Below are 18,216 nucleotides of genomic sequence, written 5' to 3'. Positions count from 1 at the left end.
ACTTGAAACTTAAATTTTTTTGAAACTTTCTACTTTTTTTTCACTTTATTTTTTGTCCTACTTTGGGACTTTACCTTTTGGGGGTCTGATCCCCTTTACAATGCATTCCAATACTTCTGTATTGGAATGCATTGGCTGTATGAGGGGGCTGGATCTCACAGGCTCTTCACCGGAAGGCAGCTTCGATGCCTAAGGAAGGCATCGGGCTGCCTTCAATGCCATCGGGTCCCCATTACAGCAGCACGGCGACCCGATGGCCGCCCGGAAACGCCACAAACTGCAGGTCTGAATTGACCTGCGGTTTGCAGCATTTGCCGATACCGGAAGGGGGGGCGGGGGTCACAGGACTCCCCTCGGCATTGTGACAGAGTGCCTGCTGAATGATTTCGCGGCGGTGATCATAAATACACATGACGTACCAGTACGTCATGTGTCCTTAAGTACCAGGGCATCATGACATACCGGTACGTCATGTGTCCCCAACAGGTTAAATAGCCCTACCTCCCTGCCACTGCGATGCTGCTCCTCCTCCTAATTTCTGGGGACTCAATCCTCCAAGAGAGTCTACCCATTGGTGCAATGAGAGTCTACCCATAGGGGACTCAAGCATTGTTGCTGCCTCCATTCCTGTGCCTGAGCGAAGACTTCCAATCAAATGGGATGTGCGGATGCCACCCGGAAGGGACATCAGACGCTGAGGGATCCCGGGCAAAAGAACATGGTGATGCCGGTATAGCTAAACACCAGAGCGCCGCTTCCGTCAGTGAGGAGGACATCCATGGAGCCCAGAGCCCCTCACGAGAGGGAAAGCAGCACCCGCTACCGGATACCGTGGTACATCAAAAGAAGGGAACTAGGCTAGGGGACCCCTACCATGAGAGTGTTAGGCAAGCCCTAGTACAAGGGATGGAAGAAGAAGTGGAACCCCCTGATCCTATCCTGGGCTCCATCATGCACACCACACTTCTTATTTTCTTAATTTCACAGCAGGGAACATCTCTGCTGAAACCTGACCTATAAAGGGACAGGAAGCACACTGGTGAAGGAGGGAGGGGCCTTCTAAACTCTGTGTATTCTGTCTCTTTAGAGGCCAATGAGGACATCCTCCATGTGGTGTTGTCATGGAGGACATCCTGGAAAACATTTGGCTGCCTTTAGAGCCAACTACCTGCCACTAGGGTTTATTTATTTTACTGTTAGGCTTAAACTTGTTAGGCTTTATTGATGATATAGGGGTTGGGCAGTGAGAATAATTTTCTCCAGTGGGCCTAGGGAACCCCAGTCCGACACTGCATAACGTTTTACACTACAGTGGTCCTTCAAATTACAATAATAAATATTGTGTCCAGGATGACCAATGTAAAACTTGAACAGTTGAAAAGATTGTAATTCGATGCCACAACTCAACAAAGTAGTAACTGTTTCTGAATCCTCAACATATGGATTAAAAAATAAATAACTAATACACATAAAACATATAAATCAGTTTATATGTTGAAGACAGAAGCTTCATCAGGGTCCTACACAATACACATTACCAGAAATATAAAATAGAGCCATCCTCACCTTGTGTCCAAAGTAGTAGCTAGTCCTGGCACGGGTGAGGAGGAGCACAGGACATGTAATACCAAAATGTACTGTAGAGAAGCACCACTAGACAGCAATCAGTCAATGAACTTCAGTAATACAGGTGTTTTACCAGTGAAATACCCATGCTGATTGGCTGGATCTTCCAGTCAATCTCATGGGCCATAGTTCTGGACTGAAAACCCAAGAAAAACCATTATATGTTGAAAACATTGTAAAACCTAAGGCCATTGTAATATGACAAACTATTGTACAAACCACTGTACTAGTCCTAGAAGATTAAATGGTGACTATACACTCTGAATTAGAGGAGCTCCACTTCACAAGCCCTGTGACAAAAACTCTTGATATGTGGTGGTCAATTTACTGTACAAAAATATATCTAACATTTGCCCTAAAAAAAGTATTCAAGGATTTTAATACTGATGGCCTATTCTCAAGATAATTGGCTGGGATCCAACTCTCGGCACCCCATTGATCAACTGTTTTAGAGCAGTTGTTGCCAAAATTACACATCTCCATTTACTGTGTAGTGGACAGAGCTGGTAACTGCAGTGCTGCTCCAATTCAATTTAATGGATGCAGCGCTACAGTTACCAGCTTTGTCCACCATACAATGGATGGAAATCAAGGTGCGGTATCTGTGGATCACTACAGCTGAGTAATGGATTTAAGGTGCTCTTGGTTTATGTGACCCACCCAGTCACAAAGAGAAATACAAAGTTATATAGGATAAACCAGGCACTCAAGTATGGAGTATATTGATAAGGGTATTTATTCCCACAATAGAATATAACAATAAAATTCACCAATAAAATACTATAAAATATTAAAAAACACTTTAAACCATATTAGCAGCAATAATATACATATACACCAAAAGTCAATGCGTTAATTGGATAGCAGCGGCATCAGTACATAAATTAGCAGCAGCAATGGACATATGCACTAGTTAATAAATAGCGGCATTGGACATATGCGGTTTGGAGATGCTGAAGTCATTGGGTTCAGAAGACAAGGAAAACGCAGGAAAACCGCAGTTGATAGCAAAGTCTTATAAGCGCTTTTTCGGTTTTGGTAATATTGAATTGCACAGCGGTGGCGTCCCACCGATTTGAGCAACTGTGTTGCTTAGTTTTACCTGGCCAGTATGTCTTTGTCCTACGTCCGGATCTGTAGAAATTTGCTGTGGGCGCGGTGTCACCTGGATATCCTGCTCACGAAAGCAATGTCTGTGGCTTTGTTAGGATTCCTCCGGTGTTCGTCGCTCTCAGTCACAGCTAGTCAATTCTTGGAAGTCCAGGGGAGCTATTTTTCCAGCATGCCGGTACAGGGTATTAAACCCTACGCGTTTCGGGGTTCTCTGAATGACCACTGAGGAAGGGGTCATTCAGAGAACCCTGAAACGCGTATGGTTTAATACCCTGTACCGGCATGCTGGAAAAATAGCTCCCCTGGACTTCCAAGAATTGACTAGCTGTGACTGAGAGCGACGAACACCGGAGGAATCCTAACAAAGCCACAGACATTGCTTTCGTGAGCAGGATATCCAGGTGACACCGCGCCCACAGCAAATTTCTACAGATCCGGACGTAGGACAAAGACATACTGGCCAGGTAAAACTCAGCAACACAGTTGCTCAAATCGGTGGGACGCCACCGCTGTGCAATTCAATATTACCAAAACCGAAAAAGCGCTTATAAGACTTTGCTATCGACTGCGGTTTTCCTGCGTTTTCCTTGTCTTCTGAACCCAATGACTTCAGCATCTCCAAATCGCATATGTCCAATGCCGCTATTTATTAACTAGTGCATATGTCCATTGCTGCTGCTAATTTATGTACTGATGCCGCTGCTATCCAATTAACGCATTGACTTTTGGTGTATATGTATATTATTGCTGCTAATATGGTTTAAAGTGTTTTTTAATATTTTATAGTATTTTATTGGTGAATTTTATTGTTATATTCTATTGTGGGAATAAATACCCTTATCAATATACTCCATACTTGAGTGCCTGGTTTATCCCATACAATGGATGGAGTTGAAACGTTCCAGTGTCAGAGCTACTCTGAAACAGCTGATCTGCAGGGGGTGTCAGACATTGATGGCCTATCTTAAGAATAGGCCATCAATATTAAACCCTTAACAACATATGATTGATATATCTGTCATGGATGAGCAGGGCATGTATGGAGCAGATCACAAGGTGATCCCGCTCCATACACAGCAGGTGGAGGCTGTATAATACAACCAGCAGCTGGCCACAATAATCAGTATCGGAGATAAATCTCATCCTAGTAATTTAACCCCTCAGATGCCGTGGTCAATAGCAACTGCAGCATTCTCCCATATTAAAATCCCATATATTGCAAAATTATTCTATTGCAGTCTATGGTACAAGAGATCAGAAAAATCACATGTACAAGTCCTCTACTGAGACAAAAATGACAGTAAAAAAAAAATACAAAAAATGCTTTAAAAAATCCAAATATTAAGAATTTGATGCGTTTGAAAATGTCCAAAAAACCTGTTAAAATATAAAAATTTTACTGCGTTAATGGGGAAAAAATGCACAATTCGTAATTTTTTGGTCACCTTGCCCCGCGCGACTGTAAATAGTATCATTTGTCTATAAAATTGTTATAAGTACACCTCTGCATAACACTGTGTCCTTATTAACGTATAAGAGAATAAAAAAAGAAAGAAATGTGGATCGGACACACACTTATGGGGGGATCTGTGGATGACGGACACTTATGGGGGGATCTGTGGATGACGGACACTTATGGGGGGATCTGTGGATGACGGACACTTATGGGAGGGATCTGTGGATGACGGACACTTATGGGGGGATCTGTGGATGACGGACACTTATGGGAGGGATCTGTGGCTGGCACTGTTACAGGGGGATCTGTGGCTGGCACTGTTATATATGTGCCATCCACAGACCCCCCACCCCATAACAGTGCCATCCACAGTGCCCCCCCCCAGCCCATAACAGTGCCATCCACAGACCCCCACCCCTTAACTGTGCAATCCACAGATTCCGTGTGCCCGCCGCCGCCGTTTAAAGTTATTAAACATGCCCCCCTCACTCCTAATAGTATATCCGAATTTCTTCTGTATAATGCCGGCAGGCGGGCCGGCGCGTCCCTCAGTGACGTCACTTGTCTGCGCCGCCTGCTTCATTCATAAAGCAGGCGGCGCAGGCACGTGACATCACTGAGGGACGCGCCGGCCTGCCGGCATTATACAGAAGAAATTCGCACACCCCAAAGGCCGGCCCTGAATGAGCCCCCCTTTACGGAGCCTGGCGTAATCCAACATAGTACCAGAATAGTAAAATACTGTATAATAAAAATTATATAAATATGGTATATAATAAAAATTATATAAATTTGATATTGCCATAAATGTACTAACTCTCAGAATAGGTTGTCATGTCATTTTAAGCACACAGTAAAAGCTAAAAAAAATAAAAAATAATTACAGAATTGTGTTTTTCACTTTTTGAGAAGCCTGTGCAGCTTTACCACACTTCTGAATACAAAATCTGCTTAGTTATGCAGGGATATGGGAGTAATTAAAGAATCACTACAAAAACAAGTAGATTTACTATTCTTTTAGGGAATGTTGATGACAAGGCTGGTGCAGGGATAGACAGCATATTGGTTATTATTCAACTCTCTCAGAAACATTTTTTTTTTACTATTAATCATTTTTGTTTTTATTCATCTTTACTGAAGAATGGCTTACACTGGAGGGTTCTTGATTTTTGGGTGACAAACCATTTAATTTTTGAGTTCCTTGGCTTGTATATATTATAGGGTTGGCTTTGCATTTGCCATTTAAAAACTTTATTATGTCACTTCTCTACATGATAAAGTATACAAATACTCAGAAAACAAGAATTCTTTACAGACAAATACCTCTGACTTCAGCCTTTCAATTTCAGTGTCTTGATCTTCAAGTTGTTGTCGTAGTTGATAAGCTGCAATTTTTTCTGTGTCTACAATCTGGACCAAGTGAATGTACTTCTGCATCAAGACCTCCCTCTCTATCAGAATGTCTGAATAGCTGAAAAACAAGAACCCCAAAACACTCTATTATTCCTGTATTACCATACATAGTGGATAATTCTACTTTAAAACAGGTTCCAGTCCAGTAACACTCATTATTAGTGTTGAGTGAAGCGAGCTTTGGATGCCTTATCCGAAGTCGCTTCGTTCAAAACTTCGGGATAATACTGTACGGAGATCTATCTCAGTACAGTATTAGAATGTATGGGCTCCAATGAACAGATGCTATGATGTTATTCGTGAAGTCGCTCGTGACTTCATTGAATAACTTCGGTAGTTGAATTTTAAAGTGGAAAACTACTTTAAAACTTGAAACCAAACTCAGCTTCGGTTCAGACTAGTACCTTGCAACCAAAGCAGAGATCAGTTTCAAGTTTTAAAGTGGTTTTCCACTTTAAAAATCAACTACCGAAGTTATTCAACGAAGTCACGCGAGAATTCGTGAATAACTAACTTCGGCTCATCAGAGTCCATACATTCTAATACTGTACGGAGATGAATCTCCATACATTATTATTCCAAAGTTTAGAACAAAGCGACTTTGGATGAAGCATTCGAAGCATTGCTTCGCTACTCATTAATATACTACACCCACCAATCCTGTAAAATACTGCCAACTAGATGCCACGTGAACATATACGAGTCCTGAAGATATTGCATGACCTCCTCTAGCAGGCTCATAGGTCTTCCATTTTTTGTTTACAACAGATTATCACAGATTTAAAGCATCTGTCCTCTTTTTCTATTGATTACCTATCCTCAGGGAGTCAATTTCAGATCGGCAGGGGTCCGACACCCCCGCTGATCAGCTGTTTAAAGAGAAAGCAGCTCTCATAAGACCGTTGCTTTCTCTTCTCTCTTTACCTGCTCACCGTCGCAACTGCAGAAGTGAGCAGTGTAATTACAACTATAGCGTCTACATTCGCTTCTATGGGACGGCTCTTTCCTATTCACTTGAACGAAGGGAGTCATCCCATAGATGTGAATGAGAACATCCCGCCTCTTCAGTTGTGATGGCGAGCAGGTAAACAGAGAAGAGAAGGCAGCGCTCATACAAAGAATGTAAAAATAACGTTTAGAGGCATTTGCCAGCACCATGTTAGGACCACAAGACAAATTGAAAAGGTGTAGACAAGATAAACTCAATACACTTGCTACCCACCGTCCAGCGCCAGGTTCACACATCAGATATCAGTCCCACTGTGTTCCAAAAACAGGCAACAGACTCTTCTCAGTGGGATCATAATTTATTAGGATAAAACTCGATACGTTTCAGGGAATATCAATCCCGTTCATCAGAGCACAATAACACATCATAAGCAGCAACTTACGGTACATTTATAGCCCTGGATTAGAGATGAGCGAAGTTATCACAAATTCGATTAGGCTGCTTCGCCGAATTTCACAAATTAGTTTGGTTACGACTTACTTTGTCACGAATCGCATTCCACTGTATGTAGCGGGCACAATGACAGGGAATTGCGATCGCGCTGCCCTCCATCATTGAACCTCTCAGATGCTGCCGCGTTCATTGCTGATCATCTGACAGTAACATTGAGGCCTTTCAGGGGTTAATCAGGCGTAAAAAAAAAAAAAAACATAGTCATCTCATCCATTTGCTCGCACAGAGGCTGTTGCGGCCATACTGACTGAAGAAATCAAGACGTCCACTTCGGCCTCTCCGCGTACAAATCAATTAGGGGAGTATGTTTTTTTTTTTTGTTTTTTTTTTACCACCATTTCAGTAAAAATAGTTTTGTTACCACGAAGCGCGAAGAAATTCGGCTGCTTGGCAAATCAAATTTTTCCTGAAATTCGGATCGAAGTCAATTCGTTTCACTTCAATTCGCTGCACACTACCCTGTATGTCAAGATATCTCCATAGCAAAATTCAAATTGGAACATTGTAGGAAGTTTCCGTCGGAGACACAAACAAGACGTCATATCCAGTTACTAAAACTGAAAACCAGCTTGGAATGCAGACGCTTCCATATAAGGGGATAAACTACTTGAAGTGCAGGAAACATAAAAACTATGGAATAAGCATTCCAGAAGGGGACGCAAAGAGGGATAAATCATTATTAAGAAACGGACATTAGAAATAAATGAACATTATAAAAAAAACACTTTTATAGTTTGTTTTTTATGTTTCCTGCACCTCAAGTAGTGTTTCAGTGAGCGGTGGCATAATTACTAATGGGCACAGCCCAGACCCTGCCTGGGGCTTACATAAGCCCTAGTCATTTTTTTGGTCCAGGATGAGCCAAATTTGCCAGGATTTTCTCAGAAAATTTGGGACAATACCAGCTAATTTGGGACTGTTGGGAACTAGGGAGCAGCACATAGACTCCATACGGGTCTGCATTAGGTGCCCCACATAGGCATACTCTATTTCACCCTAAAAGCAATAACTGTAGAAGGGAATGTCTTTGTAAAAAGGATTCTGTATAAAATAAAAACTTTTTACATGCTTTTGTAAGATTGTTGGCACATGGAGGTATAGTACAGGCCCCTAGAAGTGGTACCTATCCATACCACACAAATCCATGATACGACCATGTGCATGAACCCTTGTTTTAAAGAGAACCTGTCACCATGAAAATAAAAAAGCAGGAGGAGCTGAGCAGTTTCACAAATCGTTTTGAGAGAAAAAATTTAGTATAACCTGAATTTCCTTCATCTCAATTCCTGCTCATTCTGGGCTTTGAAGTCCAGGAGGAGGTCCTATCAGTGATCGTGTATACACAGCCATAGAGGGAAGGCTGTCAATCACTGACAGGACCTCCTCCTGCTCTATAATATGCTGCCTTCAGCATGACAAGTTCCCTCTAAAGTACACCGTATGGGTCATTTTCAGTTAAATTGTTAACAGCATTCTGTAGATGCATTAATTTAAACTAGCAGGTTCGGAGCAATACAGAGTGTACGCTGGCCATACAAATTTGTTTTCTTTGTAGGATTACCCTACTAGTGTATAGGAGAACTCTTTCCCTGATGGCTGGTGTTGGAGAAAGTGCGATTGGCCATTTGAGATAGAGTCTGTCAATGTCTTATTTCCCTCTACCCAATGATAAATATATGAGTCTGGGTCAAATGGGCATTTTGAAAGTAGAGTTGGGTTAGTGTCCAACAACTATCTCATGTGTATGGCCAGCTTCAGCTAGATTAACTGTATCATGATAGAGCCCTTTAAACGTTACTTATACAAGGGCACAAACTTCTTGTAACTAGATTAAAAATAGATTTTTTTTAAATTCCCTAAAAAGTGTACATTCCATATGGAGAGCATGGAAATCCTGTATCAAATGCAAAACCACATTTACGTGACTGGGCCTAATGGGAATAGAAAATCTATTTACAGTACCCCCAGGTTTAGAATCTGCTGCCCTACCTTGCTTGGTGTATGGCCTCTACCCACTCGTCTCGGTCAACCTCCTCCTCACATCTCAGCTCCAATGGCTTCTGAGCTTCATGGCCAAAGGTCACAGTGAAATAATGCTGTGGAAGAAAAAAAGTATGACATCAGAAAAATGTAAATGTTACTAAACAATACCTTGCAAAACAGGAAATTTCATTACAGCAGGGATAGCAATTACGTTATAAACTTGCAAAAAAGACTAACAATAAGGCTACTTTCACACTAGCGTTTTTTGCGGCTCCGTCATGGAACTGCAAAAACACTTCCGTTACAATAATACAACCGCATGCATCCGTCATGAACGGATCCGGTTGTATTATGTCTTATATAGCCATGACGGATCCGTCTTAAACACCTTTGAAAGTCAAGGGGGGGACGGATCCGTTTTCTATTGTGTCAGAGAAAACAGATCTGTCCCCATTGACTTACATTGTGTGTCAGGACGGATCAGTCTTGCTCCGCACCACATCGCAAACAGAAAAACGCTGCTTGCAGCGTTTTTCTGTCCACAATGGGGACACAACCAAACGGAACAGAATGCATTTTGGTGCATTCCGTTTCGTTCAGTTTTGGCCCAATTGACAATGAATGGGGACAAAACGGAAGCGTTTTCTTCCGCTATTGAGAACCTATGATGGATCTCATTAGCGGAATTGAAAACGCAGATGTGAAAGTTTCCTTACATAACATATATATTAATTTTTTACACAAAGGCTACTCTACAGGTATAACGGCAACAAGTGGAAAAATCTATAGTCAGTAAAGGGTCTGCATTAGATATTCCTTCAATATCTTCACTGAGCAGTACTGAGAGTGGCAAGTGAGTGAAGCTCGCACCCATCACTCCGTTCAACCACCAGTTCAGCGAGGTTGCATGGTAAGGAGGAATGGGATACTTGAGACTGCATATAAAATGATACGTTTTGTTGATGTCTAAGCAAAAAGAAGTCAACATCACTTCTGCAAGGACCTGACTGAAATAAAAGATATTTGTACAAATGTCAATGCACCATTACTGACTGTGTGTTGCATTTACCATGACTTGAAGTGGATGAGAATACAAGCAAAGGTGCAATGTTACAAAAGTAAAAACGACAACAAAAAAAAGACAAACAAGCAGACAGTTACAGTATAAAAATAATAAGAAGAAGTGCTAACAGCTAAAATCTGTATTCTCTTCTGCTTCCTTAAAGGAATTGTCCTTTTTTTTTTTTTTGCCCCCTATCCAGCAGTACTCGAGGAGAAATCCATGCTCCCTGCCGCTGTGGTCTGGCTCCCTATCTTTCGACTTTTCCAGAGGCGGGATCGCGGTTAGATAAACTGCTGCAGCCTAGTAATTTATTAGGCAAAACGTGGATGATTATTGGAAAGTAGGTATTAAGGGAGGGAGGGAAGGACCTGAAACGTTAAATAGGTTATTTTCTTGTTAACCCCACACACACACACATTTTATAGGTCATGGAAGAGAGGGTCCATTCGCCCCCTGTACTCTGAAGCATGTACAAACTAGACTTAGGTGTCACATCACACTTTTTCTTCCCTCAGCTCTGGCTACATGGTCCAGCACACAAATTGTTTGGTCAGTGACATACAGAAATGTCACCTTTCAGTAAAAATTCATACTAGGGAAATTTTGAAATTCCATAATATAATTACAGAAACACTGCAAACAAAATGTATATTCTGTTTTAGAATACACAGGGTTTTAAAGGACACAAAAGTGAGACTCCTCAGGCCCTGCACTAGGCATAACACAATGTATACATTTTACCTAGATTTTCTTTCATGTGGCTCCAAAGTAGAGGTTCATTGAGTAGTTCAGTCAATGGAGAATCTTAAAGGGAACCTGTCATCAACTTTATGCTGACTGTACTGAGGGCAGCATAAAATAGTGACAGAAATGCTGATTTCAGCGGTGTGTCACTCATCAGCTAAAAGTAAGTGGTTGCGGAGAACCAGCATCATAATCATTGTAGACTGGGCCTTGAAAAGAGTCACGGCCACCTGAGAAGAGTCCTGGTTATTCATGAATTCCTGCCCTCCCCACCACCTGCTGATGGCTGACAGTCTTCTACCTAGTTTTCTCCCTTTCTCTCTAGGAGAGAACTGCCAATCATCAGCAGATGGGTGAGAGAGCAGGAGATTATAATAACCATGACTCTTTTCAGGTAGATCTGACTCTTTTCGAGGCCTGTGCTGTAGTGATTATGATGCTGGTTCTCAGCAACCACTTACTTTTAGCTGATGAGTGACACACCGCTGACATCAGCATTTCTTTGTCAATTGTCTTTTTATTGAAAAGCATATCAAAAGAGATGTTTACATACATTGATGCACAAATCAGAGTTATTACAGACAAGTCTAAAGCGTACTTTGACAGTATAGTGCATAGTATACATATGACATATATAAAGTGCATGTCTTCAGAGCAAGGTCATCTAGAACCAACTAATTGACATTTGGTGTGTGACCTGATGTAGGTAGGTCAAACAAACATATAAAAAGGGGGGGGGAGATGGGGGATGGGGGGGGTGTCCTTAGAACTGGACAGATACGGTCTGAGGCTGTTAAGATAACCTTTGATGATTCCAAAGGGAGGAAGAAGGTTTAGCACCCTCCATTCTCACTAATGTGTCGTTCCTGTCTGGGGGGACATTTTCAAAGTTGTTTGTCTGTTGAAAATTGTTTAAGATGTTGGTGTACCATTCGCATATCTATATGTAATCCATGGGGCCCATAGCTTTTTGTGCTTCTCATGTGCCCTAAGTTCCCAGCCCGCTAGCTCTTCCATACGATGAACGTGATCTAGTTTGCTTAACCACTGAGAGGTGGTGGGGGGTTCCGCACTCAGCCACTTTTGGGGGATAAGTAGACGGGCAGCTTGAATCAAGTGTATAACAAGTTTGTTCCTTGATGGCGATAGTTCTTTTGTTGGAAGCCATAAAAGAACCAACTCTGGGGTTAATGTCAGGTTAGTGTTTAGAATTTCATTAATGGTCCGAGAGACGTCATCCCAGTATCCTCTTATTTTAGAACAGGACCAAAAAATGTGTAGAAGAGTGCCACTCTCTTCCCCACACCTCCAACACCTGTCATGATCACTCAGACCACTAAGAAATAGTTGTTTAGGGGTGAGGTACCACTGTGTGAGGACCTTATATGAGTGCTCTTGGATCTTCACGCAGCGGGAGAAGCCATGCGAGTGTGCGTGCATACGGAGAATATCTGTCTCCGAAAAGGTAACCTTAAGGTCATTAGCCCAGGTGTGGACATATTGTGGAGTAATGCGACGTTGTGGTGAGATCAAGGCCAAATATATAGTGGATATCAATTTGCGTTGAGGGGAAGGGGGGGTTGCTAATTTTTCAAACCATGTCGGGGTCATTACACATGACTTCTGAGTAGTTAGTTGTTTCCCAGCAGATTTTATAGTTATTAGGTCTAGAAAGTTAAATGTACTCCAGGCTAAGCTAAGGGGATGTTGATCCGGTAAAGTGCCGTTTACCTTTCCTATAAAGTCAGCTGTGGAGAAATCTCTTAATCTGTGCCAAATCTGCGAGACCTGAGATCCTGGAGGCTGAATCGAGTGTGGTATGAGATCTGCTGGCATTATACTAGGGGGGTTCTGTAGGAGCCCATGTGTCTTGTTGAGCTGTTTAATGACCAGGCTAGTGCCCTTTAAGAGGACATGTGAATGGAGTGATGCATTTGCCTGACCCCATAGTGCTGCTTTCTGTGGTTGGGTGAGCTGCATTAGTTCCAGTTCCGTGCCCAATGTGCGGTAGACAGGGGAATAAAGCTGCAACCACCTCCTCAGGTGAATAGCCCTGTAATATGTTTGGACATCCGGCAGTGCTATACCTCCATGACCACGCCCCAGTATCAGCCTCTGGTGAGGAGCCCTAGCCTTCTTGCCGCCCCATAGGTAAGTCATAAAAAGCCTGCGAATCCTTGTAAAATATGAGTTAGGTAAAAATATTGGCAACATCTGTAGTACGTACATAATTTTTGGGAGGACAAACGCTTTTAGTATATTCTTCCTTCCCATCCAAGAGGAATAAGGGAGGCGTAGCGATTGGAGCAGGTTTTGGACCTCTGATATTAGGGGAGTATAATTAAGCCGGAATAAATCTTCCGTGCAGGCGGAAATCTTAACTCCTAGGTAGGAAACACAGGAGGACTGCCATTTAAATGGTGTATTTGATTTCAAAATGGCTATGGAGCTCGCCGGAGCATTAACGTTTAAAGCTTCTGACTTGGTATAATTCATTTTGTAGTTTGATAGCCTACCATACTCTTTAAACAGTGTCAAAAGATGCGGGAAGGCCTCGACCGGGTTAGAAACCATGATCAGTAGATCGTCAGCATATGCCACATTAATGTATTCTATGGCGTCATTTTCTGTTTTCACACCATGTATATTTACATGGTCTCTAATGGCCTGAAGAAGGGTCTCCATGACCAATATATATAAGGCAGGAGATAGGGGGCAGCCCTGACGTGTCCCGTTGCGAATAGGGAAGGATGGGGACAATGTGCCATTGACCCTGATTCTAGCACTCGGATCCTTGTACAATGACATGACTGCCTCCTGAAATCTCGTCGGGATTCCAAACCTCAGTAGAGTCCTCCTCATAAAGTCCCAGCTCACCCGGTCGAAGGCCTTCTCCGCATCCACACTGAGCAGCGCCAAGGGGAGGTTTTTCTTTTTGGCCCACTGTATTGCTGTGATTAACCTACAGGAATTATGATTCCCTTCCCTCCCTGGAACAAAGCCAGATTGGTCAGGGTGGATAAGTTTAGGAAGTAGATTTCCCAGACGTGTCGCCAGAAGTTTGGCCCATATTTTTATATCTACGTTAAGTAACGAGATTGGCCTAAAACTACCGCAGAGAAGGGGATCTTTCCCCGGTTTGGGGAGGATGGTTACCGTGGCCTCCAGTGATTGTTTATGAAGGGTTTCACCATTTAGGAGTGCATTGCACCACGTTACCAGGTGGGGTATTAATATATCTGAGAATTTTTTATAATAGCCCACTGGAAAGCCATCTGGGCCAGGACTTTTACCCATGGGCATAGAGGCTAGTAACTTTTTCACTTCTAGTTCGGTGACTGGCTCTAATAATGTGTCACTTTCTTGGGAGGTTATCTGGGGTAGGTTGAGGCCTTTCAAAAACAAGTCTGTTGCTTCTGGTATTGATGGATCTGGGTGATTAGGGTCTGACAGGCCGTATAGTTGCTTATAGAATTTTTGAAATTCTTCTGCAATGTCAGCTGTTTTATGCAGCATATTTCCAGTACTGGATTTTATATTGGGTATGAACATGGACTCTTTCCTTTGTTTAATAAGGGAGGACGTCAATTTAGATCCTTTATCCCCGTGGGAGTAGTGTTTAAATTGGGCATATTGATAGGCCTTTGCGTTTTGAATGTTTAAATGGTCTTTTAGTTGTGATCTTAGCTGGGTCAGTTCAGTCTGGACTTTTATTGCTCTAGACCGTTTATGGACCTCTTCTTTATCTGCTATCTGAACCAAGAGATCGTGTAGGATCTTTTGTTTCTCTTTTTTAACCCTACTACCTAAGGCTATTAACTCTCCCCGGATAACCACCTTGTGCGTCTCCCACAGTGTCGTCTGGGGCATACCTGGTGTTGCATTATCTATAAAGAAGTCCTTTAATTTTTGCTCCAGGATTGAGGTATCTGCTTGTCTATCTAGCAGCGTCTCGTTTAAGCGCCACTGTCTAACTGAGGCAGGCAAGCTGGAAAATCTGAGGGCAGCAGAGACTGGGGCGTGGTCAGAGACGGACACAACACCTATGTCAGCCGAGTCTACCATATCCACGGCATTGCTTGACAGTAGGATATAGTCTAATCTTTTATATGATTTGTGTGGGGCCGAGAAGAAGGTGAAGTCCCTAGTATCTGGGTGGGCTAGTCGCCAGACGTCCAGCAGATTCATGTCTGATATGTACCTATTGATGCACCCCAGTGCTGATTGGGTCAATTGTGAGGAGCCGTCAGAAGCATCAATCAAAGGATTCAGTGTGACATTGAGGTCTCCCCCAATCAATCTAATCCCCTCTGCAAACAGATCTAGTTTACTTAGTGTGATCTTGATCCATTGTTTCTGGCCACGGTTAGGGCTGTACAAACTAGCGAGTGTGACCTTTTGTGTACCTATGAGGCCTTTCACGAAAATGAAGCGGCCCTCAGGGTCCGTCAGGGTAGATATCAATGTAAATGGTACTTTTCTAGAAATTGCAATACCCACTCCTCTTTTTGCTTTCTCAAAGGCACTGAAATACCAGTGTTGGAAGTATGGGTTCTGAATTTTAGGTACATTTGTTTCTCTAAAATGCAGCTCCTGAAAGAAGCAAATATCTGTATTGTTCTTTTTTAGCAGACGGATGACCTGAGAGCGCTTTTGTGGGGTATTAAAGCCCCTTACATTATACGTTGTACATTTAATTGACGACATCATTGAGAAAATGGGGTGACTTTGGAACCAGAGAACTCCAGTTATTCACATCGACCGTATCTAGGGAGTGAACAAATAACATCACAACTAAAGTTTCTGTCAACATGACAAGTATAACAGCGCAATGACTCCCATGCCAGCAACACCGCAGCAGGTCACTTAGCTGCAGTGAAGCGGGCATGAGCAGCCATTTAATCAGGCACATGTACCAGGTCTGTGCCAAGATAACCCTGGTAGGTAGGGGGGGTACAAAGTGGAACCATATCTTCATAATGGTGTCCACATTGCGCCACCTGCTGAACTGGTGCGGGATAGCACCTTACATATTATGGTCTAGGTTGAATGCAGTAAAATAACATTGCAAAGCAGAATGTCTGCTCTGCAGATTACAACATGAACGGGAACAATTCAGGACTCATGACAGACAGGTATACTTGCAGACTTAAGATGTGATATAATCAAGTAAGAACCTGTCCCTCTATGATGTCTGTGGAGAACTTCATCTGAGGTAAGATAACTCCTCTGTATAGTCTCTAGGACTTCAAGTGTCTCTAGATCTGTGCTGGTTCCTCTTCTTCTGTGGAGCCTTAAGCCATCCTGAGGCCTCTGGGAGATCTGGCAGCTGTGTTCCAATCTCAGCAGACGGCAGCCATGATGGTACATCTAGTGGATCTGTTTGCAGCAGCTCCCAGGCCGCCTGGAGATCTTGTGGCAGGCGAATGGTGCAGCGCTTCCCATCTACAGCAAAAGTGAGGCCAAAGGGGAATAGCCATTTGTATGGCACCTTGTGATGGCGCAGATGGTCAGTGAGGGGCCGCAGCGCCCTCCTTTTATTCAATGTGGAGGATGCCAGGTCCTGGTAGATAGAGATTTTAGCCCCCTCATATATGATCTCCTTCATATTTCTGGCAGCTTGCATTAGGGCAGCGGTGTCCACATACCTCAGGAGACCGCATACCACGTCTCTGGGGTTCTCTCTCTCTTTTGGCTTCGGCCTGAGCGCTCTATGGATTCTTTCTATTTGAATCTCGGCCGCTCTGGAGCTTCCCAGGAGCAGGGAGAAGATGGCGCCGGCAGCTTCTGGTAAGCCTTCATGTGGGGTGCTTTCAGGCAGGCCGCGGATCCGGAGGCTTTTCCTCCTGTTCCGATTCTCCTGGTCTTCTATGAGGGAGTATGCAGTGTCCAGTGAGGCTGCCAGAGCCATGGTGTGATTGCTTGCAGCTCTGATGTAATTCGAGATGGACGCCTGGTTACTTTCCAGTGTTTCCACCCTCGTGCCGATGTGCTTCAGGTCAGCTTTAATCTCCTGCAGATCCTGAATCACTGGGGCCAGGGCTGCTGATAAAGCCTGCTGCAGGAACTGCCTGGATATCGGAGCAGCACTTTGTGATGTGGGGCCTGCTGTGTGCTCTGCAGCAGCTTCATCTTCTCCCTCTGAATCCCTGCCCCAGACATCTAGTTCCGGCAGCACCATCTTAGGACCGGCCGGCACAGGAGCTGTAGTTTTCTTGTTGAGATATTTATCCATGTCGGAGGCACCGCGCTCCGGTTTGCTGACTTCAGGTTTCTCTCTGGGTATATATCTACCGACTTTTCCCATTCTTGAGCAAATTAGACCGCTGAATTTACCAGTTAGCAGAGTGGTAAGGAGGAGAGCTCTCCTACATGTGTCCTGCTAGGTCTGCAGCCAGGCTCCGCCCCGACATCAGCATTTCTGTCACTACTTTATACTGCCCTCAGTACGGTCAGCATAAAGTGGATGACAGGTTCCCTTTAAAGATGTATCAAATTAATGAAGTCTGTACTGACAAAGCCATAGATTAAAGAACACCCTTTCACGGTTATGTCAGCTCAAATCCTCTCCAATAACTTAAGATGCTATTTTGTTCCAAAGAAGGTTCATGTATCACTGACAATAGCCTATACTTTTGCCTCTGCACTCCATCCATCATCCATTCATCGCAGACAGGCAAACTTGACATCCAAGTATTAGTTTCAACAAACTGTCTTAAAAAATGATTCACAATCAGATTTTAATAGAAGGCAATCAATCTACAATATGTTCCAGTATTACCCGTTCTACCGTGATCTCATCAAGCACAACTTATTGGGAGCAGACAGCCAAATCTATAATGAAGCCGTCACAGTCCTACTCTGTGATACAGAAAAGATGCCAGCTTATCTATAATGTATCTTCTTGTCTAGAACGCTTTTCTCTGGGACCAGTGGCTATATTGGAGGGATGCAGTAATGCCTTTAAATGTGACCTGCTAATGCAAAGGACAAATTCTGAGGACTTCTGAACATCATTAAAAACAATAGCTTACTATGGATCTGACTGTCCTGGATTAACCTTAGGTGTCACATATATGTTACATGCCTTCTGCGTCCTGAGAAAAACCTTTGGCTGGTCCTCTTCTATCCGAATTCTCTATTTTTGATTGGCTGCTCGCTAGTCCCTGTGGTACCCCTGTTGGAAACTGTAGCTTACACTAGAGATATTTAGTGATCCTATGTGAGCCGCTGACTTCCTAAAATACATATGAATTCCTTTATGTGCATCAGTAGCAACTGAATCATCTGTCCTCCAAATCGGACCCCCGAGGAAAAATAATGGGGTCCCGAACGTTTGCAGCAGGAGACCTTAAA

At 43.2% G+C, this 18,216-nt stretch overlaps 1 protein-coding gene across 2 annotated transcripts in view; it reads right to left on the bottom strand.

Annotated features, from left to right (window-relative positions):
* The window catches only part of RASGRF2 (Ras protein specific guanine nucleotide releasing factor 2), a 394,559-nt gene that overhangs the window by 218,820 nt on the left and 157,523 nt on the right, over window positions 1–18,216 (bottom strand). For both annotated transcript variants that reach the window (XM_040421496.1, XM_040421497.1), the window contains exons 2-3: window positions 9,060–9,166; window positions 5,519–5,666 (exon numbers count right to left, since the gene is read on the bottom strand). In XM_040421496.1, coding sequence (XP_040277430.1) covers window positions 5,519–5,666; window positions 9,060–9,166 — 255 coding nt within the window. The remainder of the gene's footprint in view (window positions 1–5,518; window positions 5,667–9,059; window positions 9,167–18,216) is intronic.

This window comes from Bufo bufo, chromosome 2, assembly GCF_905171765.1.
Source record: "Bufo bufo chromosome 2, aBufBuf1.1, whole genome shotgun sequence".
Taxonomy (NCBI): Eukaryota; Metazoa; Chordata; class Amphibia; order Anura; family Bufonidae; genus Bufo; species Bufo bufo.
This window is presented reverse-complemented; position numbering and strand designations above follow the sequence as displayed.